At 34.8% G+C, this 21,754-nt stretch overlaps 1 protein-coding gene across 2 annotated transcripts in view; it reads right to left on the bottom strand.

The window, feature by feature from the left end:
* Window positions 1–21,754, bottom strand: part of NOX4 (NADPH oxidase 4) — a 239,064-nt gene that overhangs the window by 166,881 nt on the left and 50,429 nt on the right. The window contains exons 3-4 of one of the 2 annotated variants that reach the window (XM_007490938.3): window positions 4,365–4,471; window positions 2,172–2,256 (exon numbers count right to left, since the gene is read on the bottom strand). In XM_007490938.3, coding sequence (XP_007491000.2) covers window positions 2,172–2,256; window positions 4,365–4,471 — 192 coding nt within the window. Of the gene's footprint in view, window positions 1–2,171; window positions 2,257–4,364; window positions 4,476–21,754 lie in introns of both variants that reach the window. The other variant, XM_001362160.5, reaches the window with a different exon arrangement.

The raw sequence follows: 21,754 nt of genomic DNA, 5'->3' as shown, positions 1-21,754 counted from the left end.
GCTTTGACATTGCACTGGTAATGGAACATCACATTTACTTAGAAGCATGATTATAAATAGGCAGTTTTCTAGTTAGAAATAAAATTGGATTAGAAAAGGATCCATGTTGGAGAAATCATACTAGTGAATCTTTATCATATTTATTTACAAATGCCATGGTAAACTGGAAAATAATGACAACAACAATAGCTAGCATTTATAATACTTTAGGGTTTGTAATACACTTTATAAATATCTCATTTATCCTCGCAATAATCTTTGTAAGTAGATGCTATTACTGTCCCCATTTTATAGATAAAGAAACTGAGGCAGGCAGCAACTAAATGACTTGTTTACAGTCACATAATGTATCTAAAATTGGATTTGAACTCAGATCTTCCTGACTCCTGTAAAAAATAGACTCTAAAACAGGACTACAATCCCCATGAGCCTTTGCTCCACTTCCCCAGAATGCCTTGTGATCTCACCTGGGCTGAGATTGAGAAGGTATTTAAACTGATTCAAAGGCTTTGGAGGCTCTCTCTTGGTGCTTGGACTTCCATTTGGGGCAGATGTGGCTTTTTTTCATAATGTAGGTGAGGTTGTGTCTAGGCCACTCTATGGCCTGGACACGTGTTTCTTATCCTGTATTTTCTTTAATCCTTAATCTTCAATAAACCTCTAAAAAATATAATACTCCTTGCAGAGAGAAACTAATTTCTACCTACCTTAGATGCCTCAGTCTCCCTAGTCTCCCCTAAATTTTAACTGTTACACTCCAAAAGAAGCACTCTATTCATTGCAGCACCTTGTTGCCACTGTACCTTCTCCCTCTACATACTGTGCACATGTGTGTATAGTAGTATATTACAATAGCTGATTGAGTATGCATGTACCACAGCAGAGAATGTAACAGAGAAAACAAATAGACCAGACTATGAAAAACCAAGGGGTGGGCACTAAAGAAGGAATGCCTACACCAAGCAATCAGCAAATATTTATTAAGTACCCAAGTGGTGCAGTAGACAGCATCCTAGGCCTGGAGTCAAGAATACATAAGTTCAAATCCAGCCTCAGACTAGCTATGTGGTCCTGGACGAGTCATTTAACCCCGTTTGCTTTAATCCATTGGAAAAGAAATGGCAAACCACTCTAGTATCTTTACCAGTAAAATCTCAGGTGATTTAGCTAAGTGATGTTGGGCAAGTCACTTAACCCTATTTGCCTCAGTTTCCTCATCTATAAAATTAGCTAGAAGGAAATGATGAATATTTCAATTACTTTGCTATGAAAACCTCAAATGAGTCACAAATTGTTAGACACCACTGAAAATGACTAAACAAAAAAGGGGGGCACAAGTAAATGCTAGGAATATAATGAAATAAGTGAAATAATGTCAGCCTTCAAGGAGCTTACATTCTAAAATATCTTGGCACCATGACCATCATAGGTTTGTATATTCAGAAGTGGAAGGGACTTTAAAGAATGTGTATAGACATGTACAGATATATACCCAGAGAGAGAGAGACCGAGAGTCAGAGACAGAGAGAAACAGAAAGAGAGATCTTTATACATATGAGGAAATTAAGGCTGAGAGAAGTTAAATGACTTTCCCAAGGACATACAGCTAAGTAAATACTGGAGACAGGATTCAAACTCACATCTTCCTGATTCCAAGCTGAGAGTTCTATCCATTATGCCACCCAGATGCCTTATGAAGGGTTGGAAAGACTACGGTAAAACAGGCATTCTAATATACCACTACTGTGTGAAACCACTTATCAAATATATATGGCATTATTCTATAACTACAAAGCTCATCTCATATAGAAGTTAATATGATATGTTTTAATTTTCAAACATCTTTTAATTCATTATATCCTGCTGCAACTTTTAAAGCTTTTTAAAATGCTGGTTTTAATAACAATCTGAAATAAAACTATTGCCTTTCAAGAACATAGACATGACCTGATGTATGCAAAATAGTACATTTTTATGATGTGCATTAATGAAACCAATTATCTGTAGGCATATCTAAGGATACATAAAAGACTAATCTTTTGACAAGAATACCATTATCCACAGGTAACAGCTAAATTCTTCATCAAGAAAATTATCAAAACAAATGGAACCTCTAATACAGTTTTTAAGGTCTTTCTGCTAGATAAGCTTTCAACCTTACAAAATCTTACCTGAAAAGATGCAGATGGTAATACCACAGGTTATGTGGAAAGTTCTACTTTTATCCAAAAGCCTTCTTGTTCTTCTGCTTGCAACCTAAAATTTTTTTTAATTTAGTAAATTCATTTGATAAAATATAGTAGTAGGCTAAAATTATAGAATGACTAATCGTATTGGGGAAAATCATTCAGTTCCTATATTTAACAATGATTCACTTTCAGAGAATTTGGAATAATCAACCAAATAGTACTATCTGCCCTCACCTTTTTTGCTTTCTTCCTTTTGAAACCTGGCAACCAAAATGTAGCAGCCTAGGATGTGAATCATGAGTTCAAAGTTTGAGAACTCTCAGGATAATTGTATGCTTATGACTAACTAAATTAAAAATAAAGTAAGTTTAAAAACAATGCAATAAAACTGGATAATGTTTCTGTAGTTTCCCATTCATTTGAAATATTAAGTAGTGAGGGGCAGGCAAAGCAATCCTAAAACAACAATTATTTTTAAATGGTTAAAATCACATAACTCAGTGACACTTAAACAAAAGGGGAAAACATTTATTTATTTAATTGCTTACTTACTTACTTACAGCCTGGACCCGTGATTTCATTAGTTTAGGAAACTAGTGAGAAAATTCCCTGTTCCAATGCAGATTGACAAGTAACTCTTCCCCGACTCATGGTCTTAAAGGGTTGCCTTATTGTATGGGTGTAAATATATTAAATAATTCATCTTAATAAATACTTATTAAAGTCCCTAACACATGTAAGATGCTATGTTAAGTGCTGTGCAAAGAGGGAAAAATGGTAGTAACTGCTCTCAAGGAGCTTACACTCTAAAAATGTGAATACAGCATATACACGAGTAAATATGATACTACATAAAATGAGATAAGACCAAAGAAGTTGAGCTAAAAATATCTGGGAAAATGTAAAAATGGAGCAATCAATTACAGAAGAGCAGATGGGGGTGTGAGGGCTAGAGAGTAAAATCAAGCAAGGCTTCACAAAAAATGTAGCACTAGAACTGAGAAGAGAAGCATTTCAACTGGAAGATCCAAGGAATGAGAGAAGGAACTTAGGTAAAGAAACAGCTATCAGTCCAATTCAGCTGGAACAGACTTATGCAGAAAGGAAGAGTGTGAAATAAGGCTGAAAAAGCAGGACAAATTGGGGATGTCCTAAAGAGCTAAGTAAAGGAGTTTATATCTGACCATATATAGAATAGACAGCCACTAAAAGTTTTTGAGCAGGTGAGTGGCATAGAGAGATGAGAAGCAGGTGTGAAACTCATTAAAAGTTTGGGAGAGTTGTAATCTGCCACTCTTGGTGGGAATACTCACAGAGATGGAATCATGAACCTTAAAGCATTGAAAGTGTGGTTGAATAGGAAAGAAACTATAACAAAGGAGAAAATTTAGGAAACTATTAGAACATTCTTCAATGTGGGTGTTGGCCATGCAAAGAAGGTAAAAGAAAAGATGTGTGAGGAAATAGTAGCTGGCAACTAATTGCTTGTTGGAGGGGGAAGTCAGGGAAAAAAGGAAGGGGCAAAAGTAACTTTAAGGTTCAGAGTTCAGGTGACTGAGAGAATGATGGTTTCCTCAACAGAATTTTTAAAAATGAGAAAACTTAGAACAGGTTTGTAGAATATTGGGAAAGGAAAGAAGACAGTGAATTTGGTTTTATACTCCCAAATGAAGGCAGCTAGAAAGGAGCTGGAAATCTATAAGTAAAGAACAAAGAAAGGTGAAGGCTCGCAATATAATTTTTGGAATCATGTTCATAGCAGCAATAGTTGAGGAGCTGAGCAGACGAGATTGCCAAGGAAGAGACACAAAGGAGTGAAGAAAACAAAAGCAAGGAACAGAGCCTTGAAGGAAATTTTACTTCACCTGATAGGCAATTGTAGAAAGATGAACCAAAGGAGACCAAAAAGGAGGATTAGACAGAGAAGAGCAGTACCATGGAAACTAAAGAATAAAATGTATCAAGGACACACTGACCAGTGAGAGGTCAAAGATGGTTAGCCTTCAGAAAGGCCTTATATATATATATATATATATATATATATATGTATACATATATATATATATATATGTGTGTGTGGGGTGGTTGAAAAAATTATAAGGTCCTTGAGAGCTGGCCCAGTCTCATTTTGGTTTTTCATTTGGAATTTTCACTCCACAGTAGCTCTGCCCCTACCTTCTGGGAGCCTCGCAGGAAGGCCAACAATGTCCGGCACATCGGTAAAAGAATAAGACTGCAGTTGAAGTTCAGAACTGATGCTGAAGCTCTGCTTAGACACAATCCTAGCTGAACAAATAAGGCAAGAGTCACAATACAATCAATAGTGAAATCATAGCCACACTTATCACACATAGTCCATCACTTCTCCCCAATAGAGTTCTATCTTTCCATATACATTATTATGATCCCCATTTCACAGCTGAGGAAACTGAAGTGACAGACCTGCCCAGGGGTACAAAGCTAATAAGTATTTGAGGAAGTATTTGAACTTGGGTTTTCCTCACCCAGTGCTTTATTCACAGTGCCACCCAGCTGCCTTTCAGAAAACCAAGGGTTGATAAAAATAAAAATGTAATTTCTTTCTCATCCAAATTTACAGACCCCCTAAAATCTACCCATGGACTCTTTAAGTTAAGAATTTCTGATGCTTTTTTGTCTTGGTTTCCATGACACTAAACTCTTGTGATTTATCTTCTCCTCCTCTTTGACCACTTTTTTGTGAGGGTAATCCTTTTTCATCTGTCCTTGACAATTCTGTCTTTGGTCCTGTTCCATATTTTCTCTCCACCTTCATAACTTCTTCAATTACCACTTCTATGTTGACAATTTTGAAATATTTTAAAACCTCTAATCCTGGATTTCGATCTGCTAGACATTTTCACCTGGATATCTCTTCAGAACTTCAAATTCAACATTCTTCATACTGAACTCATCATCTCATTCTGAAATCTGCTCCTTTCCCTAACTTCCCTACTTCTATTGATGTTGCTTCTATTCTCTCAGTAACCCAAGGAATAAAACTGCTCATCATTTACTTTTCCCTCTCTACCCATACTCCCAAATTTAATCAACTATCAAATCCTTTTTATTCCAACTATCTTGTCTTTTTCTAACTCCCTCTGAAGCCAGATTTCAATCACATCTGACCCAGACAACCCAATTCAACAAATATTTATTAAAAGTCATATTTGTTAAGAGCATTGTACTAAAGAATTGGAAACTGAGGGAATATCCATCAACAGGGCAATGGCTGAACAAGGTGTGGTATATGTTGTAATGGAATACTATTGGGCTATAAGAAATTATGACAGAGGACTTCAGAAAAACCTTGAAAGACTTTCATCAACTGATAAAAAGTTAAGTGAGAAGAACCAGAATATTATACACAGTAACATCAATACTGTACAATGATCATCTGTGAATACCTTAGATATTATCAGCAATACAATGATTTAAGACAGCTATAAAGGACTTTTGATGAAGTCTGAATGCAAATTGAATCTTTTTCCACTTTATTTTCTTCAAGAATTTTTAAAAGAATATCTTCTACAGCATGATGAATATAAAAATGTGTATAGCAAATAAAAGCATATGAATAAACTATATCAAATTGCCTACTGTTACAAAGAGAGGAAAGAATGGGAAGGAGAAAACTTGGAACTGAAAATGTTTTTAACAATGTTTAAAATTATTTCTACATTTAATCGGGGGAAAATAAAATATGACTAAAAAGGGCCCATGAATGCCACACCAAAAAAAGAGCATTGTAGAAAGTCCTACAAGAAATAGAAATGTTAAATAAGATATAATACTTGCCTTCCTGAAACTTATATTCCAGCAAGGGAAGAAGACACAAATAAAAGAAACCATAATATCCAATATATATAATATTTATATCAGAGAATTTTTTAAAAAGTGAGATCCAAGGGGTAAAGGCAATACTTCATGGAGCTGGTAGCTTTCCAGTTGAACTTTAAAGAAGGAACAAGAATTCTATTAACCCTTCTTTCCCACTCCTCATTCTGTTCCAAAATTTCTCTTTTCTCCTCAAGCAATCTATGCTACTCCCTCTTTCTTTTCCTTAAGATCTTGACTCATATTTCATTAGAAAAAATGAGGAAATGAGGACATAAAACATAAGTCTCTCCTTTCCCCAATTCTAAACTTCAAGACACCTTCACTTTATCCCTCATTCTCCTTCTTTGTTTCAGTCTTAAAGGGAAAACAGTTCAAATTTGCAAATGTGAGCCATTCTACTTTGATGAACATCCCTTAGTCTAGAGGGTTATAAATATGAATATGTTTCTCTCTTTTTTATTCACTAGATTCTTCCTTATTGCTTAAAATATGCTTAGATCTCCCCATCCCATTAAAAAAAATTCACTTCATCCTAGTATTCTTTCAATCTGGTTCTGTCTCTATCCTACCCTTCCATAGCCAAACTTTATATTCATTCATTCTTAGAATAAGGATCTACAATTGTTGCATCAATTTTCTTCCTTCTCACTAACTTCTCAACCCCCTTTGATCTGATCTAAAATGCTATCTACAATATTACTAACAATCTCAGTTGAAAAATCTGACTGCCATTTCTCATTTCTCTATTTTCCTGACCTTTCTGCAAAATATGAAACTATTGATCACTTCCTCTTCATAGGTATCTTCTCTTCTTTGGTTTTTTCCATAGCATCATATGGTTCTTCTCATAATTGTCTATCCATTTGTTTTCTGACTTCTTTGCTAGATCATCATCATCTATGTTCTACTCCCCTAAGTATGGAAATATTCCACAATATTAATCTGGGTCCTCTTCTTTTTACCCTTTACTCACTTTCTCATCAGTTCCTATAGATCAACTATTATTTCTTGTATATGACTCTTGTTTATGTAACAATATGTCAACCCCAGTAGAGCTTCTGAACTCCAGGCATGTTTCGCCAACTATCTCTGGAATATCTCCTACTAGGGATACTACAAGTCTTTCAGACTCCACATGCTGCAATAAAACTAATCCTTTACCCTAAAACCTTTCCAATATATTTGTTAATTTTATTAATTGACAAAAAAATCTTAAAAATTTCCCTTGAAAACCCTCAGCACCATAGGCGTAACAAATTGGATGGTGATTTTTATCCAGGAACAAAGATTTTTTTTTACCCAAGTTTTACACAAGAATAAGATAAGTAATGAAATAATGTTAGGAAGCAGAGAATTCTAAGATGACAGCTAGTTAACATTAAAGGGCAAACAAGGATGAGCATAGAAATAACTGAAGCCATGGTAGAGCAGATACAATAAGAGAATAGTGAGGGGGAATAGATCAGATGTGAAGACGGTAAGCAAAAAGTTTAATGTGTCTGAAAGTATAGAAGAGATAGAACAGGTTGTGGAAAATAGTAGCATTCATGCATATCATCTTGGAAGTATTTTTACATGTATAAACTAGTGAAGTCTAAGATGTTAGTGTTTAGATGAAATTGAGCCAATGGTGCTGAGGTTAAAGGACTCTATGGGTAGAATAATAAAGATAAACATATCACGTATTTTTGGATGATGACAACAGATTAGATAGAAAAGAAACTGTGGATCAGGGACTAAATTTATTCTTTACACTGATTAGAGCCTTCCTTGAACATGATAATTTGCATACGTTTCTTCCTCTTCCCCCATCCCACCAAATGTCTCTTCTTTTGTAAGGAGAAAATATGAATTGTTTCATTTTTGTATTACTAACGCCTTGTATTTTAATTGTACATTATTATCTCTAGTGATTAGTATATCAGTTGAATGTAGTAATAGTTTAATATACAATCAGTTAAATGTATTAAAAGCACTTTATATATATGCATATATATATTATCACATTGATCTCTCCACAATGTTTTAAGGTAAATAATGCAAAAATAACTACCCCCATTTTATAAGTAAAAAAAAAATAAGGCTTTGTTAAATTTAAATTGTGGTTGGACTCTGAAATATATTATTATAGGTGGTCACCAGGGGTTTAATTTCCAAATCCCAAAATGAATTACTAAAGTAAATGGAATTTATGGTAGTTTGTTTACAATATTTACAATAGAAGAAAGATATAAAGGAATGAGTGAGAGAGAGAAAACTCTGGCTTCTTCTTATACCAGTTAGAATTTCTAAATCCCAGACAGGGGAAAAGAGTCTCAAGAATATGGGCCTTTCCTGGAGGCTTCACACTTCCAGAAAGGCAGGGTCACTAAGTCAGCTTTTCAGTCACCAACGTTGACAGTCTTAAAGAAGTCTGGATGTCTGCCTTCCTGTCGCTCTTCCATGTCAGTGTCCAAATGTCCACATGCCTGAATGTCTAAACCTCCGAATGTCTGTCTTCCCTTCAGCTCTGAGTAACAGACCCTTCACTCCAAGCCTGGGTGACTGACTGTGTCTGTCCTCTTCAGTCTTTTTTTCCTCTATTTAAAGACCTTTTTCTCTTGTGTCACCTCCTCTAAATTTTCACATCTACCAATCACAGCAGACACTTTTCTCTAGGACTTCCCATTCTTTAGTTCTCACCTTTTTTGGTTAGATTTTATCCAGGACTGTCCATTCTTTAGTTCTCACCTTCTTTGGTTAGATTTTATCTTTTGGGGTTACTTAACATCTCTTTTATTAGTTCACCTTTTCTAGTTACTTAACACCTTTTTGTAGTTAAAATCTAAAAATAGATTGTAGCTTAAAATTCTAGCTTCACTATAAAGTAAGAGCTAAGTACCTTCATTGTTATAATCAGGAGATAGTGTGAATTTTAGATTTACTCCACCCTGCTTAGTTAACAAAATAGGAATGTCTACACCCCTACTTAAGAATTAAGTGTTTAGAAGGATGGCCTATGACAGACATGTGCTAACAAATGAAAAATCAGAAACAACTGACAGATGCCCTGGACTGTCTTAAGTCAAGCTTAAGCTACCATTGGTACATGTGAGACGCAGGAAGTGATATAAAAAACAGTCTATATATTTCACGTCACTTCCTCTCTCCGGGCTCTTTTTTCATGGAGAGGTAGCTCTGTCTCTTTGGGTGGAGAGGTTGCTGGGTGTGTTGGCATCTTGGCGTGGCTGCGGCTATTTTCCGGGTTTAGCAGTGAGCGTCCTTGATATAATACTGGGAGAAGCTTAGTAGCATAGTTCAGGTGAGGCATCTTCCCTGAGCTCTCTTGGAGTTTAGGCTGATTCTTTTTTTTTCCCCTTTACCTTTCCTAAAATGCCATCCTCCTAGGAGGTCCCTCATCTCAGAGGAGGCCTCATGGCTGGAAGGCCTCTGAACTCCCCTTGGCTCAGGCTAGGCAGGAGAAATCTTATACCCTTTTCCCTCTCTCTTCTTCTTAATTCCTTCCCTCTATATTAATTAAATCACCATAAAATTCCCAAACTGACTTGAGTATTTTTATTGGGATTTGAATTAATCCCTGGCGACCAACTAAATTTATACTTCAGTCAAAACCCCCTAAATTTACCCCTTACAATAACTAAATACAATCTTCATAGCTTAATGAGATTAAGAACTTCATATATAGCTACAGAGATGAAAAGTAACACAATTTGAGCACATGACTTTTGATTCCAAATTTATTGTTATATACCACAAATGCCTCCAGAATAAAAATATGAGACACTCAACCAATAGTTGGATACATGTTAATACATACAGACAGACAGACAGACAGGCACACACATCCACACTTAGTTATATGAGATTCTTGGACTAAATGAAGAAGAGGTATTTTGGATCTCCATCACCTACTATGCCAAAGTATTCCATTCCCATACACTGGAACAATTTAAAAGCCATTCCACTTTCCTGGTGCATGATCCACACATATACTTTTAAAGGTTAGCCTGTATAATCAGATATCCTCTCCAGGTAGAAAGCCTAAGAATTATTAGCTGGATGCCTGGCATGACATTCAGCATTTGCTAGGCTGCTTAGAAACATCTTTCTGAGGTCTTCTCTATTATATCTGTGTACTTAGCTCCAAGATGGCAACTGGCCTTATAAGTCTTTGTATTCCTAGTGCTTCATTCAGAGACCTGAACTTAGAAGGAAGGCAATAAATATTGAATGTTGATGAGAAAAGTTTTCATGACCTCACTTTTTTTTGGCAAGTTTCTGTGTCACAGGGAATAGAGACCATAAGCCCAGGAAACTTGGTAAATTGGAATTTGATTAAAGGTTATAGTCTATGTGGATCTATATAAAATATATATGTGTACATACATATATAATAGTATATTATACATTATGGTATAATAATGATACTAATATATCATAGTTTCAAAGTAGCATAGATTTGGAATGGGAAAGGACTTTAGAGGCTATCTAGTCAGTCCTCCCCATTCCTATTTCATAAATAAGAAACATAAGGCCCCTGAAGTTGTGATTACATAAAAGTAATTAGTGGTAGACTGAGATTTAAGGCTAAACCCTCTGGATATGATTGGGGATATAGAATCTAAATGATCACTCTATTGCAAATATTAATTATATGGAAATAGGTCTTGATCAATGACACATGTAAAACCCAGTGAAATTGCTCATTAGTTTTGGGAGGGGGAGGTAAGAGGGGATGGAATTAATACAAATCCTGTAACCATGGGAAAATATTCTAAATTAATTAAATATTTTAAAAAATACCAGACCCTCTGGCTTTCATTTTCCTCATGACTGCCCTGTGAAACATTCAGCTGTATTACTACCCACGCAGACAAGAAAATTCAGAAAGAACTCAGAGAGATTAGGTGACTTCAGCAGAACTTTATTTATGCCCAGAGGCAAGAAGTAACAAATTTAGGATTTTTACAGTAGATAGGCCCTGGACTTTAAGGACTTTAAGACAGGAGATGTATTAAAACACCACCTATAGTTGTTACTAGTTTTATCAAAAGGAAAGCTATATTTAATCTTTCTGATCCTCAGTTTCCTCAAATATAAAGAGGAGATAACTATTTCTACCACTTATTTTATAGGATTGTTGTAAGCAAGGTATTTTGCAAATCTTAAATGTGAATCACTATCAGTATTGTCTACTACCATCATACAGGTAAGTAAGTAGAAAGACCAGGATTCTAGGATTCCAACACAGGATCCATGTTGAATGTTCTATGCTCTGATCAGATCACTTGTTATTTTCTATTATCTGTGACACAGCTACTCTTTATTGACAAATAAATAAGAAGCTCTTTTCTAGAAGCAAGTCAAAAAGGGGATCAGGTACCCTTAGGGGGAAAAGAAACAATACTAAAAACACCCAATAATCAGTCCAAAGAAATTAAGTTTCATTCAAAAGAAAAATAGCTCTATCACCCAAAAATCAGTCCCACAAAGATCACTGAACCACATTGCCATAAGGATATTGAAAGAAAAAACAAAACAAAACAAAGCTTCTCCCAAGCTGTTAATGAAATTATGCTATCTTTGTAATATATGAGTTAGACAAAAATATCGACCATGAAATCATAAAAAATTAAGCTATAACAAATTGCTGGCTAGGTGAAGAGAAGAATAAAGGAAAAGGAAAAGAAGGTGAAAAACAAGAAAGAAGTATTCAATTGAATTCACACATGAAAAATTTCCAAGCATATATTTTAAAGTTGTGCAAAGAGAAATAAATAAAACATCATCCTTTCACTGAAATATTGAAATTCTCAAGTCTCTTGATATTGTCAAGGGAAGTATAATGTCCCATTATTGGTCACAATGACCCAAAGTCAGAATAGACCAAAGGAGAACATGTGATCATCATCATAGAGCAAAAAGCAAGTAGAAACGAGGCACACTGATTATTAGGGGAGCGTCCTGTCATCTTGAGGATTATGGCACAGATGATAAGATAAATTTGAGGTCAAAATGATGGCTTCACTGCTCACACAGGCCACTACTACTCCACTCACTAATCTGGACCAATCCTGTTCACTTTAAAATAAAAGTATAGTTCCTTGTCATGCATCACATAGAATACTGCTGGACACAGCTTCTAGTTTTCATGTACAATTATGATTGAGAAAGGCAAAATTCCTCCAGGTATTTCTCATAAAGTCAATTCATTATAGCAAATGGGGAGCTGAGACCACAAAAGCTCACCATCCCTTTACTGGTATCCAATATTCCAAACATTCTCTGTATATGTTTCTATATGAATATGCCATCTTTCTTGTTGCTCTTATTGTTCCTATCACCAACCCTATGTTCCTCAGCAAGTCTTCTCCATCATATGCCCATCCTCCTGGTGCATTGATATATTATTTTTTTCTTGAGTTGAAAGTAAATTCCTGGATTCTGTGAATTTGAAGACGAATTTTTAAAAAAAATATTAAAAGAGCCAACATATGTAAGTAGATAAGTATTTTTTTTAATCAGGAGGGAGCGATCACTAACTAGAGAAATCAGGGTAATGATAGGAGGTAGCACTTAAATTGACATTTCCTTAAAGGGAACTAAGAAGTCTAAAGGAAGAGCAAGAATGGAGAAATGTGTATAGTTCATACTTTTTCTACACAGTTAGTACTTATTCAATGCCAAGTGATTGATTTACAAATTTTAACAATGTAAAAATGAGCACTTTTTTATTATGTGTTGATTATCTTTTCACTAAACAATTATCAAAATTTTAGCACTCAAGAATTCAACTCAGAAATACTTATTAAGCACCTATAAAATGAAAAAGGGCTAGTTTGGGTTAAGTCTTTCAGTATAGAGAGTGGGAAAGAGTTTGAGATCCCCCCTTCTCAAAGCGGGGTTCAGGGGAGACAGCTGATATTTAAGGTTGGCTCAGAGAGAGGAGAGGGGGTTTGAAGATTTTCCCCCTTCTGCCTTCCCTCCTTAGCTAAGGCTGCTCTCCCAGATTTGCTCTAAACCCTCTTGTCCCCCCTCCACTACTGTAGACCAAAGGGTCTCCCCTTGATCTGTTCACTCACACACAGCTTGGGAAAAAAATAACTATTTTAATGTTAACAACTCAAACAGGATAATACAAAGGAAAACCTGGCAGGGAAAGAATGGGAAAGGAAGGTGGAGAAAGGGAGGGGTGGTCCCTATCTTTATCTAAAACCTTTTTCCCTCCCTCCTCAAGTTTGGAGGCAACTCGGGCCTTGGCAGCCTGAGCCCCTGAGAGAAAGTCAGGTTGACTCACCCTGGGTTTGGCCCCTTGGCCACACAGTTCAGACTAAGGGCAACAGGAGCTAAGGTAAAGTCGGACAGAGATTTAAAATGTCTTTCTCAGGTTTCTTCTTCAATAGTCTTTTCAATTAGGAAATGTTGGGGGAAAGATTTCCAATCACCAGCAGGAAAAGTGGGCACCAGCAGGAAAAGTGGGTAACCCTCAGGAGAAAGGTTTTTTTTTCCACCTTCTCTCTTCGGCTTCTCAAGACTGAGAGACCAACTCCTCTACCAGCCAGAGTCTTCTCCTCCTCAAGATTCCAATCCCTTTGGACCCCTCCCTTGTTGAGGTGATCAGTTTCACACACTCTTCAGCCTGGCACTTTTCTTATATGCCAGCCTCTGCCACAGTACACTATATGAATTATATGAAATCTTTGATGTATTCCCATTGTGTAGTTTACCACTGATGTCCTTATCTCAGGGCAAACCAAATGCCATGCCAATTACCACAACTAATAACAAGAATGAATATTTATGTATTTGAAGTTTGCAAAGGACTTTAACAACTCTGAGGAAAGTGTTGGAAACTAAAGCACATAAAGTTAAGTGACTTGCCCTGGTATCTAAAGCTAGTAGGTATCTGAAACATGATTCAAATTTAGGTCTTTCTGACTTTGAGTCCTGGCTCGTCACATTGTATCACCCAGCTACCTATGATATGACAACTTTTCAGAGTATCATCCTTTGTAATTGATACAAAACTCTTTATTAGCTAATTTTAATTCAGTCTGTAGTACACCATCTGTGAGCATATTGGTCTACTCAACACAAGTTTTCAATGAAATGAGCATCCTTTAAACATGGATAGCAAAGGCAATATCATGTCTGCATACTTAATCATGAAGTCAGCAGAAAGTGGCACTATTTTAAGAAAATGAAGTAGAAATCAGATGCTTTTCTTCAAATAAAAGTAGAAGGGCTTACGGGCATTCTAAATTATCCCTGGCAAAACATCATCTCTTTTACACAGTGTTTACTATCTTTACATGAAATAGTTACTGAACAGGGAGAGGGCAATGTGAAAAGAAAGACTATTTCTCAAGAAGACACTCATTTATATGACATGGGAATAAAATAATTAACATTTTAATCAAATTAGGCAGTCCCAGAAATGAAAGTTTAATACACATCCTAAGTAATGAAAAACTGCCATTGGACTACCTACAGGTTTCCTCTTCTCACTTAGCAATATCTGCTGGTTTTTGGTGGGATAGATATTTTTAATCTTCAAGAAACAGTTCGGAAGTTATCTTTTTTGATCTGGCATCCCCTAGTGGAGAATTTTTTTATATGCTTTTTATGAGAAAATTTAACTCATGGACATAGGATGATTAATTTTGTTATAAGTTGGTGGATTTTAAATAAATCAGCTAAAATTATTATGCAGAAAACTCTAGAACTATTATGCAGAACTCCCCTTTAAATGCCAGTTCCCTAAAGGAAAGTCTTAATAAATTCTCCCTGAGCAAATGAAAAAATAAATTACTGTAGTGTTTTCCACATCTGACTACTATGTCATGTGCACTTACATTAGTAAATTAATAAGATTTTGTGATAATTTAAAAAACTAACAGGGTATAAGGCTATATTGAGAGATATAAGTTCTAAGAAGGGGAAGATGAAGATTCTGATATAACCTGCCATGATCAAACCACACTTTTAGACACCACACTGTATGAAGCACATATATAAATTGGAAAAGATTAAGATGAAGTAACTAGAGGTGATGTCATGAGGATCATTTGAAGAAACTAGTAATGTGTAGTCTGGAAAAGAGAAAACTTCATAAGGTCATAAAAATTATTTTCAAGTATTTGAAGAGCTGTCAGGTAGAAAAGGGATTGTTCTATCTAACCCTAGATGACAGAACCAGGAGCACTTAAAAGAAAAAAAATGGGTGATTTTTAGCTCAATATAAGATTAAGACTAACTACAGCAAGAAATGTCATCAAAAAATAAAATGGACAGTCTCAAAAAGGAGTGGGTTCCTTGATGTGGATGGGTGGCTTTAAAGAAAAGGCTGGATAACCATTTGTATGAGATGTTGCAAAGATTCTTACTTAAGTAAACAAATATTACTTAATTATAATTATAGATAGCATATAACATAAATACTTAAATTAATAGACAAAGATTCAAATATTGGCTGGACTAGATGATCTATTAGATACCTCTAACACAAATGCTATATATAATTCTATGTGTTATTTCAGGAAATACTAATGAGGTGTGGAGGCACAAACTGAAACAACCATTCTAGAAAGCAATTTGGAATTAGGCAAATAACATGAATAAATTATCTATACTCTTTAACCAAATATGAAAAAATGTATACTCTTTGATCCAGAGAATCCTCTGCTAGGCATTATGCCAAGTGAACAATGACAAAGAAAAAACTCCATAAATACCAAAATATTTATAGCAGTCTTTTTTGCAAAAACAAAAATCTATGAATAAAGCAAACACCCACAAATTAAGGAGAAAAGACAAATCAAACTGTGACATGAAATGAAATAAAATAGTTCGATGCCATAAGAAAAGATGCACATAATGAATATAGTCACACCAAGATTTATTTGAACTGATATAAAGTGAAGTAAGCAAAGTCAGGAAAACAAAATATAAAATAACCATAAAGTAAATGTAATGAATAACACAAAAATAATCAAAACTGCATGATGCAAAATTAGAACAATTTTGGACAAGAAAAATGTTAAAAACTTAAAATTCTGATCTTTTACAGAATGATGGGCATGTCAATGGGTCTACAACACTTCATATAACATCAAATTTTCTCCATTTGTAGGTTGCTTTTGCTGGATTTTTTTTCTCTTCCTTTTTTTAAAATTTAGATTCTTTCCTCTAAGAGATAGCTCTCTGGGAAAGAAGAGGGACATGGAGGAAATCTAGGCAATAAGTATATTAGTGAAATCTGTTTTTAAAGAAAAAATAAACTTCTTTACCCTTCGCCTGGTCCCTTAAAACTTTGAAAAATTTAGCTGGATCAATTTCTTACAAATACCTTTTCCCTTTTATACCTATTTCTTTAGTTTAAAGTAAGGGTTTTTCTTCACTAGTGTAGGGGAACAGAGGGAAACAGATAAGATGAACTTCACTGATCTGGAACAAGAGATAAACAATCTGAGTAACAAGTTGGTGAGAATGAAATATTAAGACTTAGAAAGTCCTTCAAGCGCTTTGATTAAAACCTTAGTGGAGAATTTAGTTGAAGTACAAGGAAAAGAGTCATTTACACAGAATACAAATACTTCGTCCAAATTTAGACCAATGGAAATAAGATCATGGATCCCTGGAGTATCAAAGTATAATTTAAAATAGAAGAAGCACCTTGGAGCAAGAGGAGAAAACAGCTCTATCTAAAACAATAGAAAGCATAAACTTTCAAATGTTCATGTGTGGGGGAGACAATTCTATAATTATCAATTGTAATATTAAAGAACAGCTTAATGAATAGCAAGCCAAAATAGAATAGAAGTCAAAAACATTTTGGTTCAAGTCCTAACTGTGAGAAAGAAAGAAAGAAAGAAAGAAAGAAAGAAAGAAAGAAAGAAAGAAAGAAAGAAAGAAAGAAAGAAAGAAAGAAAGAAAGAAAGAAAGAAAGAAAGAAAGAAAGAAAGAAAGAAAGAAAGAAAGAAAGAAAGAAAGAAAGAAAGAAAGAAAGAAAGAAAGAAAGAAAGAGGGAGAGAGAGATAGAAGGAAAAGAAAGAAAGAAAGAAAGAAAGAAAGAAAGAAAGAAAGAAAGAAAGAAAGAAAGAAAGAAAGAAAGAAAGAAAGAAAGAAAGAAAGAAAGAAAGAAAGAAAGAAAGAAAGAAAGAAAGAAAGAAAGAAAGAAAGAAAGAGAGAAAGAGAGAAAGAGAGAAAGAGAGAAAGAGAGAAAGAAAGAAAGAAAGAAAGAAAGAAAGAAAGAAAGAAAGAAAGAAAGAAAGAGAGAAAGAGAGAAAGAGAGAAAGAAAGAAAGAAAGAAAGAAAGAAAGAAAGAAAGAAAGAAAGAAAGAAAGAGAGAAAGAGAGAAAGAGAGAAAGAAAGAAAGAAAGAAAGAAAGAAAGAAAGAAAGAAAGAAAGAAAGAAAGAAAGAAAGAAAGAAAGAAAGAAAGAAAGAAAGAAAGAAAGAAAGAGGAAGGAAGGAAGGAAGGAAGGAAGGAAGGAAGGAAGAAAGAAAGAAAGAAAGAAAGAAAGAAAGAAACAAAGAAACAAAGAAACAAAGAAACAAAGAAACAAAGAAAGAAACAAAGAAAGAGAGAAAGGCAGAAAGAAAGAGAGAAAGGCAGAAAGAAAGAGAGAAAGACAGAGAGAAAGACAGAGAGAAAGAGAGAGAGAGAGAGAAAAAGAGAGAAAGAAAGGGAAAAAAGAGAGAGAGAGAAAAAGAGAGAGAAAGGGAAAAAGAAAGAAAGAAAGCACAAATGGGCTCATGAAAAGTTAGACACAACTGAAACACCTGAACAGCAAACATGTTAAACAACTACCTATTTGCCTATCTTTGATGTCAGATATTACTCTGTATTTTAAATTCAATGATTTATAGTATTACAGTTAGAACATCCATGTACACTGTACATGATTAAATTGCTTGGCTGTGAGCAAGAGGGTCTTAGTGGCCTTAAAAAATACTCTGATTTAAATATGGGTTGGTTACCACGAGATGGCACTGTTGCTTGTTATCTATAAAGTATTCTGTCTTTAAAAAGTAAGATTTGGGTTTTTTATGTAATAAGCAGCTTTTAGAAGAAAGTACCATTTTATTCATTACCAGATTAAATATGAATTGCATATTGCTCAGGGGAAGGTACCATATTGCACAAGTCATTGAAAACTAAGTCAAATAGACATCATAACTCCCTTCTTGGATTCTTATCAAAGAACAAATGGAATAATACCCATGATGATCATTTGTAAACTTATGTATCAAACTTTCTAGGTCCACCCAGGCACACCCTTACCTTGGCTTGTTCACTTTCAATAAACTAAAATACACATTTCAATAACAATGGAGAAAACCTCCTTCAAATGCCTAATTCATTTGGGAAATCACTTTCATCAACATCTGTGCAGAGTGAGAAATTGGTGTGTTATTCTCAAGGTAATAGTTTTTAGTATACCCAAAATGAATATGCTTAGGACCCCAGTAAAATTGATCTCTCCTAGGTTTGCCTCAACCCATCCAGAATACAAGGGGAGTGAGACAGAAACAACTTATGTCTTTACTATATTATACAAAGTATTGGGGGGATTGTGGAATGTGTCCAAGTTGATACTTTAAGATGTTAATAAGTTCGTGCTTTCTGCCAGTTTCCATAAACTTTGCCCCACATACCATTTATCTATCTGCATTATGAGTGAATGTGCAGAGTAGAACCTCTAACTAAACTCTGACCGGAGAGTTCCAACAGAATCTGTGTGGTTATATAAATTAGAACCTCTAACTGACAAAAGAGGGTTTCTAACTGAATTGTGTTGGAGTTAGAGAGGAGGTTCAAATGGAGAAGGTAGCAGGTGAAGGACATGAAGGAGTTTCCCCCAGGTTTTTCTCTTTCTCTCTCAATAAACAACTGCAGTGTGATTGACAGCTGTAAACCTTAAAATTTCTTAGACTTGTGAATGTTGGAAATTTCACCATTGGAATGTGAACCCCATTGGCAAGGGAGGTTCCTCCTCCTCCCTTCTTAAGATTACTTTAGGACAGAAACCTTTTGCTGAACAATGGAAAGGGCTGCAGCATAGAACAAAATTTAATTATTCCAATCTCCACCCTACTCAGGGTAACAGTATCTTGAATAGTGACTAGACCACCACTACACACAATCAACAATCTTGACAGTTCCTAAGTGAGGTATGATTGAATATTGCCATGACAATATCAAAATAACTCACAGATAAATCATATATATGCCAACATTGGGCATCTCTACCAAAAATCTCTTCTTAATATTGAGCAAAAATTATCTTACTTGTAAACATTCTTCCACTGGCATTAATTCTGCTGACCACAGATATAAAATGCCTCTAACTCTCTTCTGCATGACTCCAAAACATCAAGAATAGAGAATCTGAGGCTAGGTGGATACTTCTACATGACAATACTTGAAATATGTGAAGAGGGTAACAAAATCTACCTTAAGTCCTTTCTTTTAACTGTTGAAATTGGAATACATATGAAAGCGTATGATTATCATTTGTTTATTTGGGTATGTTTTAGGGTTTGGGTTTTAAAAGATCATTCACTTATAAAAATAAATATGTAAACATATGTTTTATGTGATAATATGTGTATAACCTAGATTGAATTGCTTGCCAACTCTGGGAGAGGGAAGGAAAGAAGAGAGGGAGACAATTTGGATCACGTAACTTTGGAAGACTTAAGTGGAAATTTGTTATTATAATTTTAAAAATAATAAAATAAATTAAATGACTTTTTGAAACTAGGTGATGGACTTCATTATTAACTCTGGCATAGTAAACTAAACCAAATGTGCACAGAAGAGACCCAATACTGGATCTTAACACATTTCAAGGGTATTAAGAAACTGAATCTTAAGAAATGTGAAAGAGGAAGAAATTATTTTGATTACTTCAAAAAATTCCAGGCCTTGTTACCAAAGACAAGATGACCAAAAAACTATCAATTGTTACTGTTTTTTTTTAAATATTTTAATACCTTTTTCTTCATCTCTACAAAGAGTTATGAAAATAACCTAAATATGAGAGGAAGCATGGCATACTCAATAAAGAACTGGCCTGGGATTTAAGAACATCCGGGCTCCTTGGACATATGAACTGTATTGGCCCTGGACACATCATTGAACCTGCTAATATTCCAGGAAACCCTTTAAAACTAAAAGGTACCAAAGAGTTGAAGATCAACATTGGTATCGAGAGCTCCTCCTTCCATATACCAGTGAAATCATAGGTTGTTAAAATTAATTATGGTTGGACTCTGAATAATATATTCTTTAAGTGGTCACCAGGGATTTAATTCTAAATCCCAAAATGAATTGCTAAAGTAAATAGAATTTTATGGTAGTTTATTTACAATATTTACAATTGAAGGAAGATATTAAGGAATGAGAGAGAGAAAGAGAGAGAGAGAGAGAGAGAGAGAGAGAGAGAAGAGAGAGAGAGAGAGAGAGAGAGAGAGAGAGAGAGAGAGAGAGAGAGAAAGTCTGGCTTCTTCTGATACCAGTTAGAATTTCTAAGTCCCAGCCAGGGGAAGAGAGTCTCAAGAAATTGGGCCTTACCTGGAGGCTTCATGCCTCCAGAAAGGTGGGGTCACTATGTCAGCTTTTCACTCACCAAGGGTAACAGTCTAAAACAAGTCTGGGTGTTGGTCTTCCAGTTGCTCCTCCATCCTTCACTCCAACCTCGGGTGACAGACTGTTTTTTTTCTGGCTACTTCATCCTCTTTTTAAAGATCCTTTTCTCTTGTGTCACCTCATCTAAATTTTCATGTTTACCAATCACAGCATATGCTTTTCTCCAGGACTACCCATTCTTTAGTTCTCATCTTCTTTGGTGATATTTTATCTTTTTGGGTTACTTAAATCATCTTTTGTTAAGTTCACCTTTTGTAGTTACTTAACATTTTTTTGTGGCTAATTCACCTTTTGTAGTTACTTAACACCTTTTTGTAGTTAAAAATCTAAAAACAGATTGTAGCTTACAATTCTAGATTCATTATAAAGGAAGAGCTAAGAACCTTCATTGTTACAATCAGATTACAATTTTATCTTCACAATAAAGAAAGAGCTAAGTATCTTCATTGTTACAATCAGGAGATAGCTAAATCCAATCTTCACAAGGCCCATATCATGCCCTGATCACACCTCCTCCAAATATATATATATATAAACATACACACGCATATATCAAGGGTATCCTTGAAAAGAAGAGGGAATTAACAGGGTTTCATAAACAATATTCTTCACACCTTTAAATTCAGAAAACTAAAAAGTACAGAGAATATAGGATCCAACACTGTTTATTATTTGCTAAAAGCATTTTAAATATAGTATTTAAGAAATATTTGATGATTTTATAGTATCCACTTTTTTAAAGCATGAAATTTGATCATGCAAAATACTGCCTTAAAGGCTTTCCTTCTATAAGACATCTCCCACATCTTGGAACATCAGAGATAACTTTGATGACTGATTATAAATATTTAATCAATGTACATAACAGGAAGAGATATACTCACCAAAGGTGTGTGTTACTGTCTTGAAATATGTCTAGCATAGAATCCAAATCATAGAGGAATTCCCAATTGATGGCATCAAAGAGCTTTAATGTAGTTCAGTCTTTCTTAACTTTTTATTTTTTTGTTAAAAGATTTACATTTCAAAAACCATAAAAATTTTCTTGTGGCA

Source organism: Monodelphis domestica, chromosome 4 (assembly GCF_027887165.1).
Source record: "Monodelphis domestica isolate mMonDom1 chromosome 4, mMonDom1.pri, whole genome shotgun sequence".
NCBI lineage: Eukaryota > Metazoa > Chordata > Mammalia > Didelphimorphia > Didelphidae > Monodelphis > Monodelphis domestica.
This window is presented reverse-complemented; position numbering and strand designations above follow the sequence as displayed.